Source organism: Culex pipiens, chromosome 3 (genome assembly GCF_016801865.2).
Source record: "Culex pipiens pallens isolate TS chromosome 3, TS_CPP_V2, whole genome shotgun sequence".
Lineage (NCBI taxonomy): Eukaryota > Metazoa > Arthropoda > Insecta > Diptera > Culicidae > Culex > Culex pipiens.
This window is the reverse complement of record NC_068939.1, coordinates 8,957,658-8,970,931: the sequence shown is the minus strand read 5'-3', so window position 1 is coordinate 8,970,931 and position 13,274 is coordinate 8,957,658. Positions and strand designations below refer to the sequence as shown.

Below are 13,274 nucleotides of genomic sequence, written 5' to 3'. Positions count from 1 at the left end.
ACAAACCCAAAATGGCCGAGGGGTCAGTGGATGGAAAAGTGCATGTGTTTTCAATTTAAAAAATAGTTTGTTTTTTTTTTCAAATGAAATTTCAAGTCAGAGAAACCGAGAATTTAGACGGTAACCTCCGAGATTATTGATAAAATTTGATTCAACAAAATTTTGCGAGATGATAACTGCTCGACTCGGTGGGACGTGTTTCGGATTAAACAAAACAAAAATACAAATCGTTTTAGTACCTGTTGTAATCACATTTGTGTATTGATCATTTTAAATACTTGCTGTTGGTATGTTTCATTGTTTGCAGCTTATGATATGATAAAGTTAAATAAATAAGGGAAATAAATTAAATAAATTAATGACTTAGATAGTGTAATCTCGAGATCATGATTTCGTTTCTTTTTCTTTGTTGAATTGCACCTTAAAAAGTAACTAGAACAAAGAAATAAATTTGCTAATGGTCTGTGACTAGTTGGTGAGTTGATCTTATCAGTTAGTAATATCGGGATAGCTGTTTAAAATATTAATATCTGCACAGTTAATGAAACAAAAATCGAGCATTTGCTTTTCTCATGATTGTTTTTGATTTTCTCTTGCGGTTTGTTCTGCGATTATGGCTACGTTATGGTCACCGGGGCTTTCTAGACACTTTTGCTGTGGCTCCGCGAGCGGGACCGGCTGCGGCTGTGGTAACTGCTGCCACTGGAGAGGGACGACGGAGTCGGCCGACGATACGGTATGGGACGCTTCCGAGCGCTTGAGTTGGGTGGAGAGTGTTAGTAGAGTTTCCGCGGGGGTGGCAATTGTTAGAAAAGTGGGGGAAAGAGAGGGTGGGTTAGTTCAATAAGTTATTTTTATTTCTGTGAAAAACAACCGAAAAAACTTACCGTTTTAAAACATAGGAAACAGAAGAACAACCAAAGATAAATTGCTTTCGGTACATTTCAGAGCAAGAAACTAAAGAGTTCAAGTGAAAATTGTCAAGCTTTGATTCAATGGTACAAGAATACAAATCAAACTTACAAGTTATCTAGAAAATATTCTACAACTCAATCGGCACACCTCTAAAGATTAAATTGGGTAAAATGAAATTGTTGCCACCGCGATATTGCGGTGACCCGCAAGGAGAAAGTAAAAATCAAAAGAACACAACCGAACAATGTGCGCACGTGGGACGAAATCATAAATCGGCGTCGGAGCTTTCAACGCCTTCGTCGTCTTCTGGCTGGGGACGACCTACTGGATTTGCTACTAGCGCTACTACTTCGGGATCTAGAACGTTGCTTACGATTCTTCGAGCTGAACCAAAAAAAATAAAAATAAAAAAATGAAAAAGGGCGAAATGAAACCAAAAATTTAAGAAATAAAAGCCAAATGGCACTCAAAGCTGTGTGACCTCAAAGCTGCAAAAGTTACCTGGTGATCCGACGACGGTCCAGGAAGCTGGGCGAACCGGCACGGCGCGGAATCGACGGCGAGCGCGACGAGCGACGCTTGGGTGGCGGCGGCGTGCGCGATCGGGATCGCGACGTGCTGCTGCGGGAGCGAGTACGGCTTCGGCGCTGGAATTAAATTACAGATATGTGTAAATTTCTACGGATGTTAGGTGATTTCAAAGTGACGCTTACCGAGCTCGCACCACTTCTGGAGCGGCTAGATCGCGAAGACCGCGAACGGGAGCTGCGCGAGCTTGAGCTGGAACTGCTGTAGCTGCGGGATCTGAAAAAAGGTAGAAGTTAGTCGTGGTGATTATTGCATTCGATCGTAATATCTCGACTCACGGTCGAGATTTGTCGATAGTAAGATTACGACTTACCATCGACAAATATCGATCTACCATCGACAAATTACGACTTACTATCGAGAAATTACGATCGTAATTTGAACATAATACCATTTTTTTTTGACTAAGCGAAATATTAAAAAAAAATATAAGTTCAATTTTTTTAATGTAAAAGATAACAAAATTTCAAAATCAAGATTAATTCCTTTTTAATTTCAAATAAAATGCCTTCTTGAGAATGTGTCTGATACAGCTCAAGGGGGCTTTTTACTCACTATAATAAAAAAAATTAAATGAAATGAAATTTAAAAAACATCAAAAATTGAAAAATATGAAAAATTAAAAAAAAATTGAAAATATGAAAAATTTAAAATAAATTAAAAACTTCAAAAATGTTGTCATTTTGATGATTTTGATAATTTTGGTCATTTTGATCCATTTGTTAATTTTGGTCATTTTGCACATTTCAGTCATTTTGATCATTTTTGTCGTTTTGGTCATTTTGGTCGTTTAGGTCATTTTGATTGTTTAGGTCATTTTGATCATTTTGGTCGTTTTGGTCATTTTGATAATTTTGGTCATTTGGATCATTTTGTTAACTTTGGTCATTTTGGTCGTTTGGGTTATTTTGGTCGTTTTGATTATTTTGGTCATTTTGGTCGTTTTGGTAATTTTGGTCGTTTAGGTCATTTTGGTCATTTTGGTCGTTTAGGTCATTTTGGTCATTTTAATAATTTTGGTCATTCTGTCAACATTGGTCATTTTGGCCATTTTGGACGTTCAGGTCATTTAGGTCATTTTGGTCGTTTAGGTAATTTTGTTCATTTCGGTCGTTTAGGTCATTTTGGTCATTTCGGTCGTTTTGGTAATTTTGGTAATTTTGGTCATTTTCGTAATTTTGGTCGTTTGGGTCATTTTGGTCATTTTGATCATTTTGGTCATTTTGGTCGTTTAGGTCATTTTGGTCATTTTGGCCGTTTAGGTCATTTAGGTCATTTTGGTCGTTTAGGTCATTTTGGTCATTTTGGTAATTTTGGCCGTTTAGGTCATTTTGGTCGTTTAGGTCATTTTGGTCATTTCGGTCGTTTTGGTAATTTTGGTAATTTTGGTAATTTTGGTCGTTTGGGTCATTTTGGTCATTTTGATCATTTTGGTCATTTTGGTCGTTTAGGTCATTTTGGTCATTTTGGTAATTTTGGCCGTTTAGGTCATTTAGGTCATTTTGGTCGTTTAGGTCATTTTGGTCATTTTGGTAATTTTGGCCGTTTAGGTCATTTTGGTCGTTTAGGTCATTTTGGTCATTTTGGTAATTTTGGCCGTTTAGGTCATTTAGGTAATTTTGGTCGTTTAGGTCATTTTGGTCGTTTAGGTCATTTTGGTCATTTTGGTAATTTTGGCCGTTTAGGTCATTTTGGTCGTTTTGGTAATTTTGGTAATTTTGGTAATTTTGGTCGTTTGGGTCATTTTGGTCATTTTGATCATTTTGGTCATTTTGGTCGTTTAGGGCTTTTTGGTCATTTTGGTAATTTTGGCCGTTTAGGTCATTTAGGTAATTTTGGTCGTTTAGGTCATTTTGGTCGTTTAGGTCATTTTGGTCATTTTGGTAATTTTGGCCGTTTAGGTCATTTCGGTCGTTTTGGTAATTTTGGTAATTTTGGTCGTTTGGGTCATTTTGGTCATTTTGATCATTTTGGTCATTTTGGTCGTTTAGGTCATTTTGGTCATTTTGGTAATTTTGGCCGTTTAGGTCATTTAGGTAATTTTGGTCGTTTAGGTCATTTTGGTCGTTTAGGTCATTTTGGTCATTTTGGTAATTTTGGCCGTTTAGGTCATTTTGGTCGTTTAGGTCATTTTGGTCATTTCGGTCGTTTTGGTAATTTTGGTAATTTTGGTCGTTTGGGTCATTTTGGTCATTTTGATCATTTTGGTCATTTTGGTCGTTTAGGTCATTTTGGTCATTTTGGTAATTTTGGCCGTTTAGGTCATTTAGGTCATTTTGGTCGTTTAGGTCATTTTGGTCATTTTGGTCATTTTGGTAATTTTGGCCGTTTAGGTCATTTTGGTCGTTTAGGTCATTTTGGTCATTTTGGTAATTTTGGCCGTTTAGGTCATTTAGGTAATTTTGGTCGTTTAGGTCATTTTGGTCGTTTAGGTCATTTTGGTCATTTTGGTCATTTAGGTAATTTTGGTCATTTAGGTTATTTTGGCCGTTTAGGTCATTTTGGTCATTATGGTAATTTTGGTCATTTAGGTTATTTTGGCCGTTTAGGTCGTTTAGGTCATTTTGGTCATTATGGTAATTTTGGTCGTTTAGGTCATTTTAGTAATTTTGGTAATTTTGGTAATTTTTTTAATTTTGGCCGTTTAGGTCATTTTGGTCGTTTAGGTCATTTTTGTCATTTTGGTCGTTTTGGTCATTTTGGTAATTTTGGTAATTTTGGTCGTTTAGGTCATTTTGGTAATTTTGGTTGTATTGGTCATTTTGGTCGTTTAGGTAATTTTGGTAATTTTGATCGTTTTAATCATTTTTTTTTAATTTCAAAAAATTAAAAAAAATTAAAATTTAGAAATTACGATCGAATTCAATAATAACCACGAGATAGTCTCAAAATCAAACAAAAAGCAAGTTGTCAACTCACCGATGCGACCTGGAACGCGAACGTGACCTCGACCGGGACGCGCTGCGGGACTTGCGTGCCTTGACGGCCGCGGCCGCCGACTCGATCGCCCCGGATATCTTCTCTTTCAGGATGCTGTCGACCGCACTCAGAATCGTGCTCTTGGCCAAGCTGACCGCGACTCCGCCGCTGCTGCTGCTATTCTTAGCGCTGTCTTCCGCATGGCGTGCTCCGACGGTCGTCAGGATTTCGTGAATGTCCTTCTTCATCTGGCTGCTGCTGCTGGAAACGGCGGGGGCAGCCACCGGCATGGGAGCGCCGGCCTTGCTTCTCAGGAAGGTCGCCTCTTCGGGAACGGTTGCTTCCTCCGAGGTGAACTCGATGCCCTTGCCGTTGTCGATCGGGATGTTGTACGAAGCCATCTTTGCCTGTTGAATCTGGATGTTTCGTTCGCGACTCTCGCCAACGCGAGGCTGCGCGGACGTGTCCGATGGACCCGTCAGCTCCGATACGGATTTTTTCTTCTCCAGGCATTGCTTTGCCTTGGCGGCCAAGTCATTCTTGAGTGCCTTCAGCATCTTGTCCTCTTTCTGTTCCGTGAGCGAAGGTAGGAACGCGTCCAGGTGATGATCGGATCGTCCCTTCTGTTTGGATTTGCTGCTGCTGCTGCTGGGTTGATCGCGCGCTTCCTGGTCGGATTCTTCCGAGGACGACGAGGCCGGAGATTGCAGCTTGACAACCGGTTGAACCTGCTGGGGATGCTTCTTCTTGGACTTTTTGCTACCGTGCTTGCTGGATTTCTCGTTTGAGGACGGGGATGATTTCTCCTCCGGACGCTTCGCCTCCGAGGTCACGTCCTTGACCGGCTTCACCGAGGGTCGACTGCTTTCGCTGGAGTGAGACACCGCTGGAGACGGAGTGCGATCTTTGCGCTTCCTTGGTGGAGGCGATCGCGTGTCCTTCTTTTTCGCAACTACAGGTTTCTCCTGCGGGGGTGGCGTCTCGAAGCGACGTCTCTTTACCGGGGTCTTTGAACGTGACTTGGCCGGAACGGGCGCCTGCTTCGGCGAGAAGGACTTTCGCGCCGGGGTTTGCTTCTTGGGTGAGGGTGATCGCGATTTTTGGCGCTCTTTTAAGCGACTTTGCTTCTCCAAGATGTCGCGGTAGCGATCGGGATCGCGTTGGGCCGGTGAATAGCTCAAGTCCGACGATGAGTCCGAATCGGAAGAGTCTCCGTCGGACACGGGTTGTTTTGCAGGTGCCTTGGAAGAAGAAGCGGGCGCACGTGCTTCCGGAGTGTTTGATCGTTGTCTTCTGGTCGGTTGTTCTGGTTCTTTCCGCGATGGGAGCGGGGACCTTGATCTTGGCTTCTTCATCAGGGGTGGCGATCTTCTGTTCCTTACCGGAGACTTGGAAGGTTTCTTCCTGTTGTCATCGGTTGATTCGGAGCGGTTTCTTCGGTTCTTGACGACGGGAGATTTAGAAGGACTTTTTCTGTATGCCATCGTCTTCTTGGGTGGTTCAACACTCATGGATCTTTCTCTGCGTTTTCTCAACGGTGACTTGGAACGACCTCTACGTTCCTCAACCGGTGATCGCGAGCGATCTCTACGCTTTGCCACCGGAGACTTGGAGCGATTCTTCCGGTAACTTGCCTTCGGTGACTTTGTACGCTCCTTGCGCGGTTTCTCCCTAGAAGGCGATCGAGACTTGTTTCTAAACGCTTTGGGTGCCATCGGAGAATCATACCGCTTCCTCGGTCTTTCCACCGGGCTTTCACTTCTGTCGCGTTGTCTCAGTTCGGGTGTTTCGGACCGCTTGCGCTCACGGCGATCCTTTGACTTGCCGCGGCGTTTCTCATCGTCCTTCTTCTTGATGTCACGCCGTTTTCCGTCATCACTCTCACGGTTCTCCGATTGGGACACGTTACGTTGCTTCATCATTTCCCATTTCATGGCGGACGCCGGAGATCGTAGTCTGGTCATTCTTTCGCGTCTGTTGCTAGCCGATCTTTCACGGCGTCTCTCTGCCTGCTTACCACGGCTGACCGATCGAGAACGATCCCCACTGTTCGAGCGTGATCTTCCTCTACGCTTCTCGTCAACCTTGCCAGTTTTGCTCGCCGATCTCTCGCGACGTTTCGGCTCGTCACGCCTTTTGGTCTCCACTTCCTTACCTCTTTTACCCGCCGAGGGTGACCTCTTGCGGCGTTTTTCCTCATCCCGCTTCTTGCTCGTCGATGGTGATCTATCCTGCCGTTTCTTGTCGCTTCTCTTCTCACTAGCCGAGCGCGATCTGTTGCGCCGCTTGTCCTTCGATTTCGTGTCTTCCTTGCGGGTGCTACGCGAACCAGAACGATCGCGCCGTTTGTCCTTCGACCTTTTCTCCACCGATTTGGACCTCGATCTAGACCGATCCCTCGCCTTCTTTTTATCCCCGTCCGAACGCTTCGGCGACTTGTCCTTCTTCCGATCCTTGGCCTTTTCTACACTACGCTGGCGTTTCTCGTGCGATTTGTCCCGCTTCGTTGCTTTGACCCTCGAGCCCGACCGTGACCGGTCCTTTCTCTTGGAGTTTGATCTGCTCCGCGAACGATCATCATTCCTGCGCCGGTCGCGGGAGCGACTTTTCCGACCCCTTTCCTCAGCCCTCCTTCCTCCGTAACGCTCAAAGTCCCTCTGCTGTTGCTGCTGCTGGTAGAACCCGGAATGCCGAGCGGAATCTTCGACCCGACGATCCCGGCTTGAACTCGCGTCATCGCGACGATCTTTTTCCTTCCGGTGCTCGCGATCGCGCTTTCCATGATCACGTTCCGGTTGCTTCGTCGGAGAGCTGCAAATTTGGTATGGAAATGAATTTTGTTTTTGTATGAGTATGATCGCTCCGGGTGAAGCAGGTATTAGACTATGACGAACAAACAAACAATCTCGTACTTTTTGACAGTTTGACAGTTTGCCTGGATTTGTTTGCAGAAACCTCAGAGTTGTTTGCGAGTTTGGCGAGCTGTCAAGCACGAAAAAGTTCGAGTTATTTAGTTTATTTGTCATAGTCCAATACCTGCTTGATGATCGATCGATGATCGCACTTACCTGTCCGGCGAACCCGATCGCGACCGTGCGTGCTTCTTTTTAGAGCTTTTCTTTTTCTGTGGCGTGGGGGAAAATGAAATACAAAAGAAAAGACGTTGTAGAGAGCGCTGTTTTTGTTGGTGCTTAAATACTAGAGACTAACTAGAGTCAATTAAAAATGAAGTAAATCAAGACTAACTAAACTTAACCGTATAGGACATTTGTGTCGTTACTTAGTTGAAAGAATAAAAAATGCCTTAACCTTACGATAAAAAAAACTATGCAAATGTGAAGGTGATGAGAAAAACAAATGTATGACACTGTTACAAATAAAGAGTAAAAAAATAAGACAACTTACGTCCAATGTAAATCGAGAATGGGGTATTTAGGGAGGGAGGGCACGATGCGGCTTCAGAGCTACACAATGGATAAGATTGTGACAGATGTCAGAAACTGTGTTGTTCAACGGGGGAGGCAGAACAGGTTCATATTTATACCCATTAGACATTATTTTGTTTTCTCACTCTGACATGATTGCAGATAATCGAAAGAGAGTGTGAGACAGAGAGAGAATAAATACTCTCTCCGACAGATATGCATTTTCGTTGCTCTCTCGCAGAACTTTTAAGCATGACAGAAAGAGAGAAATGAGAATGAGAACAAAAAATTTGATTCGGGGGGAAAGAGAGTTTTTTTCTCGAGATACATTGAGGTGACCTTTTGAAACGTGCGGAATCAAAAGATTTCGGAGCTTGAACCAAATATACAAACTTATGGAAATCAAAATTAACGATGATGAAAATGTACTTTTATCCTCTAATTATAAAATTGATCACATAACATTGGTTTATTTCATATGTTTTACTGGTTCAGAGTTGGTTTGGAAAATGAAAAGCAAAAAATACCTTGGACTCTTAAATTCGGTTTTTAGAGAGAATTCCCGTTAATTATTGAGCGAGAGAAGAGGTTAACAATCAGAAATGAGTTAATAAGGGGTAAATCAAACGGACGCCAAAGAATTATTACAATGACATGAAGGTTGGCATTCAATGGCAGCTTATTTATAGGCGAAAAACTCGTCCACGGAAAGAGTTTGAGTTCATGTTCCACGTGGTTATTGCAACTTTCAGTGCAAATTAAGTAGGAAGAAAAAAGAGAAGAAAAAACCATAATAAATCTAGTTTCTTCTACTGGTTGTTCGACTGCAGCGTGAAAAATATGCACTAAAAAGCGTTCAAAATCTGGACCTCCTCTCCTGGAGGGAACCAATCCGGAACCGAGTCCGGCAAGATTGATTCCTTCACAGCAAAACAGCGCCGCAAACTACACAAAATACAATGCTAATGCATACGCACACACACATACGCACACGCTAGCCGGTTTCAACGAATCGACGTCGAAATGGTTCCGGAAGCATTCCGGCCTGGGAACGTACCTTATCCTTCCGCGAGGACTTTTTACGATGCTTGCCGCCATCCGAGTGCGAATCCGAGCGGTCCGAGTCCGAGTCGGAATCCGAGTGGGCCTCGCTGTCGTCACGGTCCCGGTGCGAACGTTTCGAGTGTTTCTTCTTGGATCTGTTGTCGTCGTCGTCGAGTTGATCACAAACCAAAAAGTATAGAAAACGAAAGAAAGCGTACAAAATGCGATTAGTAAGACATCCCAAGTACTCCACTTTTCATAATAAATGTAAGTCACTAAATATCTCGAAAAGCAGCCTCTCCCACAAAACTGGAAGATCGCCAAGGTTAGAACCGGGAGAGGCTGATTGACAACTGCACAGATTTGGAGTTTGGGCAACGCAGTTTCAACAAAATTTAAACTGTACCGAGTCGAGACGATGAGACAAACTTAAAAAGAGAAACTTAAAACGTTTTTTTTAGTCGAGTGAAGTGAGAAAGGGTTTTTTAGATTATTTGTTTTTTTTTTTCTTCTTTTGGGAATAAAACTGCCGCCGAATAACCGAAATTCGTTCATTTTGTTGGTACAATTTCGTTGTTGGATCGATTCAAAAATAACAAAAACACTAAACAGTAGTAGTAAATATCAGTTGAAATGGTTAATAACTTTGTTAACTTATGTAGAGAAAGAAGATTGAAATCGCAGCTGATTAAGAATAATTAATTTTACCTTTCCGTTATGTTAAACTTATATTCATCATAATATTGGTCTGTCTTTAGGAAAAAGGAGAGAAAAAAGAACAAAATAAGAAAGATTTCCTTTTCTTTTTTTTCGGTCGGCAACGCATTTTGAGAGGGAAGGAAAAGGGGAATTTCGTTTGGTGATTTGAGTAACAGAAAATTAAGATGCGTAAAATGAAACGTGTTTTAAAAAATAATAAAAAATTACGAAACAGTCGGAGCTAAATCAAATTTTATTTGGTTTTGAAGTTGATGGCAAAGAATGTGAAACATTTGACGAAACAAATTTAGTAAATTTGTTTGGGGCATAAGGCTCATCATTAGGAGATTCTTTTCTGCTTTAGCGACGACATAAAAATGCACACGGCTCACAAACTTATAAAATGTAATAATGTACGAATGTGTAAGTGACGGAAAAAAAAAAGAAAACAGGACTAAAAATGCCGAAACAAACTAAATGCTTTCGTTAGCTGACAGCATATACTTACCAACTGCGAACGGTTTTAGTGAGAGTATTTTTTTGGTTTGGTTTTTTGGTATTTTTTGATTTTAGATAAGTGATTTGCGATTGAGGGCAAAAGAAGTTAAATAACAACGAGAATGTAGATAGACGTGAGTGTTAGTAATCGAGAATAACATTTTTGGAATATGTGTATGCAAAGTCAACCGTACGGAACAGAAAAGTAACGAGCATTTCTTAATCGAACCTTTTTATAAATTTTCAGGTTAATTAGTAGATATTACACACTTTTTTTTCAAAAATTGTAAATGGAAGATTGGAAACCATCAATTCATAGCTCGAAGCAAATTTTTATGTTGTATCAACGAAAAAGTAGAATTTCTTACAAAGCAATAACTTTCTTTATATTCAGAAATTCAAATAAAAAGGCATCGTTAACTCAAAATTGACAAAATTTCCGATGGGACAAATTTGCTTCGATTTTTCTTGACCTGGCAGAAAGTCCAAATAATCTCAAGTTTATATTTTGATTATTTTTCACGAAGCACCATAAAGATAAGCGAATTTGCAATTCAGTCCAGATTCAATTATCCAAAGTTCTCGCTCAAAATTTTAACTCTGTTACTGGAATGAATGATCCAGGACAGTGACACATATGACAGTGTTTGGTAAATTAATTTTCTGATCAAATTAGAAGTTTTTTTTTTTTATCGCTGAACCCTAAAATGCTCCAAATTGATCTGAAAGTCGATTGACTTTAGACAAATTTTTAATTCTACTTTTATAGAATATAACCCCTATAACCCCTAACAAAGTGAGTCAATTTTGTGGTTATGTCATGTCCAAAATCAAGCAAAATTGTTCTTCTTTATATGTTTTTTCGCATTTTTGACTTTTGACTTCTCATCGTGCCTAATTACACAAAATGGCAAAGAACCATTACAGCCAAATATTTTACAATTATCTTCATGGAAATAATTATTTTGTCAAATTCTTTTTTTTTTTTGCTAATAATCTATCCGACCATATTTTTTTAAATGACACAATTTGCAAGGTTGTTAATCGATAAATTTATCGTCGATAATATTAGCGTCTATCGTTATTGTCATTTTGATAATTCGACGATAACTCAGTTTTAAATCTTTCGAAAATTCAAAATACTAAATTTTTCATAATAATCGAAATTTTATTTGCATTTTAACTTAACTAGAGTTTTTTTTAAGTAAAATATTAAAAAATTTACAAAATACTGTATTTTTCAAAAATTCCTAAAATTTTCATAAATCGCAATATGGGTATCACAAGAAGCGAAATTTTCAATGCATTTTCAATTTATTTAACTGTTTTTGTAAAATACTCAAATTTTCACAAACCAACCGTAACGAAGCAAAATTGTGCATGTATTTTGACTCAATTTTAGTTTTTTTTGAAAAATATTAAATTTTTTTTTACAAAATGCCATGTTTTTAAAATACCACATTTTTCATTAAAATCAAAGTATTTTAAAAAATGTGAGTATTTTCGATACAATACGGTATTTTGTGAAAATTTAGTATTTGACAAAAAACAACTGATGAAGTAAAAGGGTATGCACAATTTCGCTTTGTTGATACCCATATTGAAAATTATGAAAATTTAAATACTATCGAAAAAATACGGTATTTTTTTGTGAAGAATTGAGTATTTCTAATGTTTTTTTTTATTTGGTCTAATAAACATGTGAAACACAATAGCTTATAGGACCTTTTTAAAAAAAAACTCTTGGTTTTACAAAAAAAAAATTAATAAAGTGCAAAACATAAAAAAAATCGCTTCGTTTGTTACCCAAATTGCGAATTATGGAAATTTTAGAATTTTCGATAAAAATAAGGTAAGGTTATAAGGTAATTTTTTTGAGTATTTAAATTTTATAATAAAAAAATATATTTTTGGTGAAAGCTTTGAAAATTTTAACATGATTTGGTTGGATTAAGTCATTTTTTGAAAGACTTTAAAAATGAGTTAGCGTCCATTATCGTCGATAAAATTATCGCTGATAGAATTATCGAAATACAGTCCAGACTCGATTATCCGAAGGCGTTGGCAAAATTTCACTTCGAATAATCGAATCACGATTTTTTTTTTCGTTGTCTTATTTTTAAATGTTGTGCTTAAGAATGACCCCTTAACTACTTTAAAGTGATTGAGAATTTAATTTTTTTTCAATTCGGTTTTATTTGTGAATAATCAAGATACAATGAGTTCATTAAGGTACAATCCTTCAAAATTGACTAAAATGGGGTCGCGGAACTCGAATTTGATGTTAACAGTAAAAAAATACAAGATTTTTTTTTTGTTCGTGATTCAATTGTTTGAAGTCCCATACAAACCTTCGGATAATAGAACTTCGAATAATCGAGGCTTCAAAAAATCGAGTTTGGACTATAATGATAACGATAGTACTATCGTTGTCGTTATCGAACCTCGATAATTTCATCGTTAATAACCTTGAAAATTTGCCAATTTTACTGAAAATGGGCCACCATCCTTGATTACTCATTCCTTTTTCACTTTGAAGCAGTACAAGAATATTTTCAATAATCAGCAATCGAATTATTTAACTTCGAATGTACGAGGCTTTGAATAATCCAATCTAGACTGCAAAACATTGTTATAATTGACCTTTAAATAGATTTTAGCCATATTTTTTTTGCTATACTCTTATTTTATATATAAAAAATAAACATTTGCCTAAATCGATAATTCTGGGAAATAACAAACTTTTTTTAAACATTGGGAATGAACTCTGAGTATAACTTTTTTGATCGAAATTAAGAATAAAATTTAGATTTTGGAACTGTAGCTATTGTAAGGTCACACCGTTTTTAAAGTTGAATTTTCGAAGTACTATCAAAGATATTACCATACAATAATTTTCCAAACCAATATTTGACTTGCTAGAAATGTCTGTTTATCCAAAGTTTTAATTTTTGATCAAACTTTCAAACATGGTGAACAAAAAATAAATTCCATATCAATATCCCACCAGAACGATTCATAGAACCCCAAACGGGCTAACGCATATCTTTTTACAATCCACTGAAAATATAACTTTTATACTTTTAATTACCTGTCTTTCTTGTTTTTCTTGGATTTCTTCTTTTTGTCCTTCTTGCGTTCCGGACTTGATGATCTGTGGAAAACAAATACGTAAAATTTAGTTAG

General features: G+C 38.8%; 1 protein-coding gene across 3 annotated transcripts in view; it reads right to left on the bottom strand.

Moving 5' to 3' along the window:
• Nucleotides 1-227: 227 nt before the first annotated feature.
• LOC120427329 (serine/arginine repetitive matrix protein 2) overlaps nucleotides 228-13,274 on the bottom strand; it is a 44,939-nt gene continuing 31,892 nt past the window's right edge. For 2 of the 3 annotated variants that reach the window (XM_039592199.2, XM_039592182.2), the window contains 7 exons: nucleotides 13,180-13,242; nucleotides 8,905-9,046; nucleotides 7,491-7,546; nucleotides 4,423-7,233; nucleotides 1,629-1,719; nucleotides 1,417-1,562; nucleotides 228-756 (listed from right to left, as the gene is read on the bottom strand). In XM_039592199.2, coding sequence (XP_039448133.1) covers nucleotides 642-756; nucleotides 1,417-1,562; nucleotides 1,629-1,719; nucleotides 4,423-7,233; nucleotides 7,491-7,546; nucleotides 8,905-9,046; nucleotides 13,180-13,242 — 3,424 coding nt within the window. In that variant the 3' untranslated portion in view covers nucleotides 228-641. Of the gene's footprint in view, nucleotides 757-965; nucleotides 1,300-1,416; nucleotides 1,563-1,628; nucleotides 1,720-4,422; nucleotides 7,234-7,490; nucleotides 7,547-8,904; nucleotides 9,047-13,179; nucleotides 13,243-13,274 lie in introns of those variants that run through there. The other variant, XM_039592190.2, reaches the window with a different exon arrangement.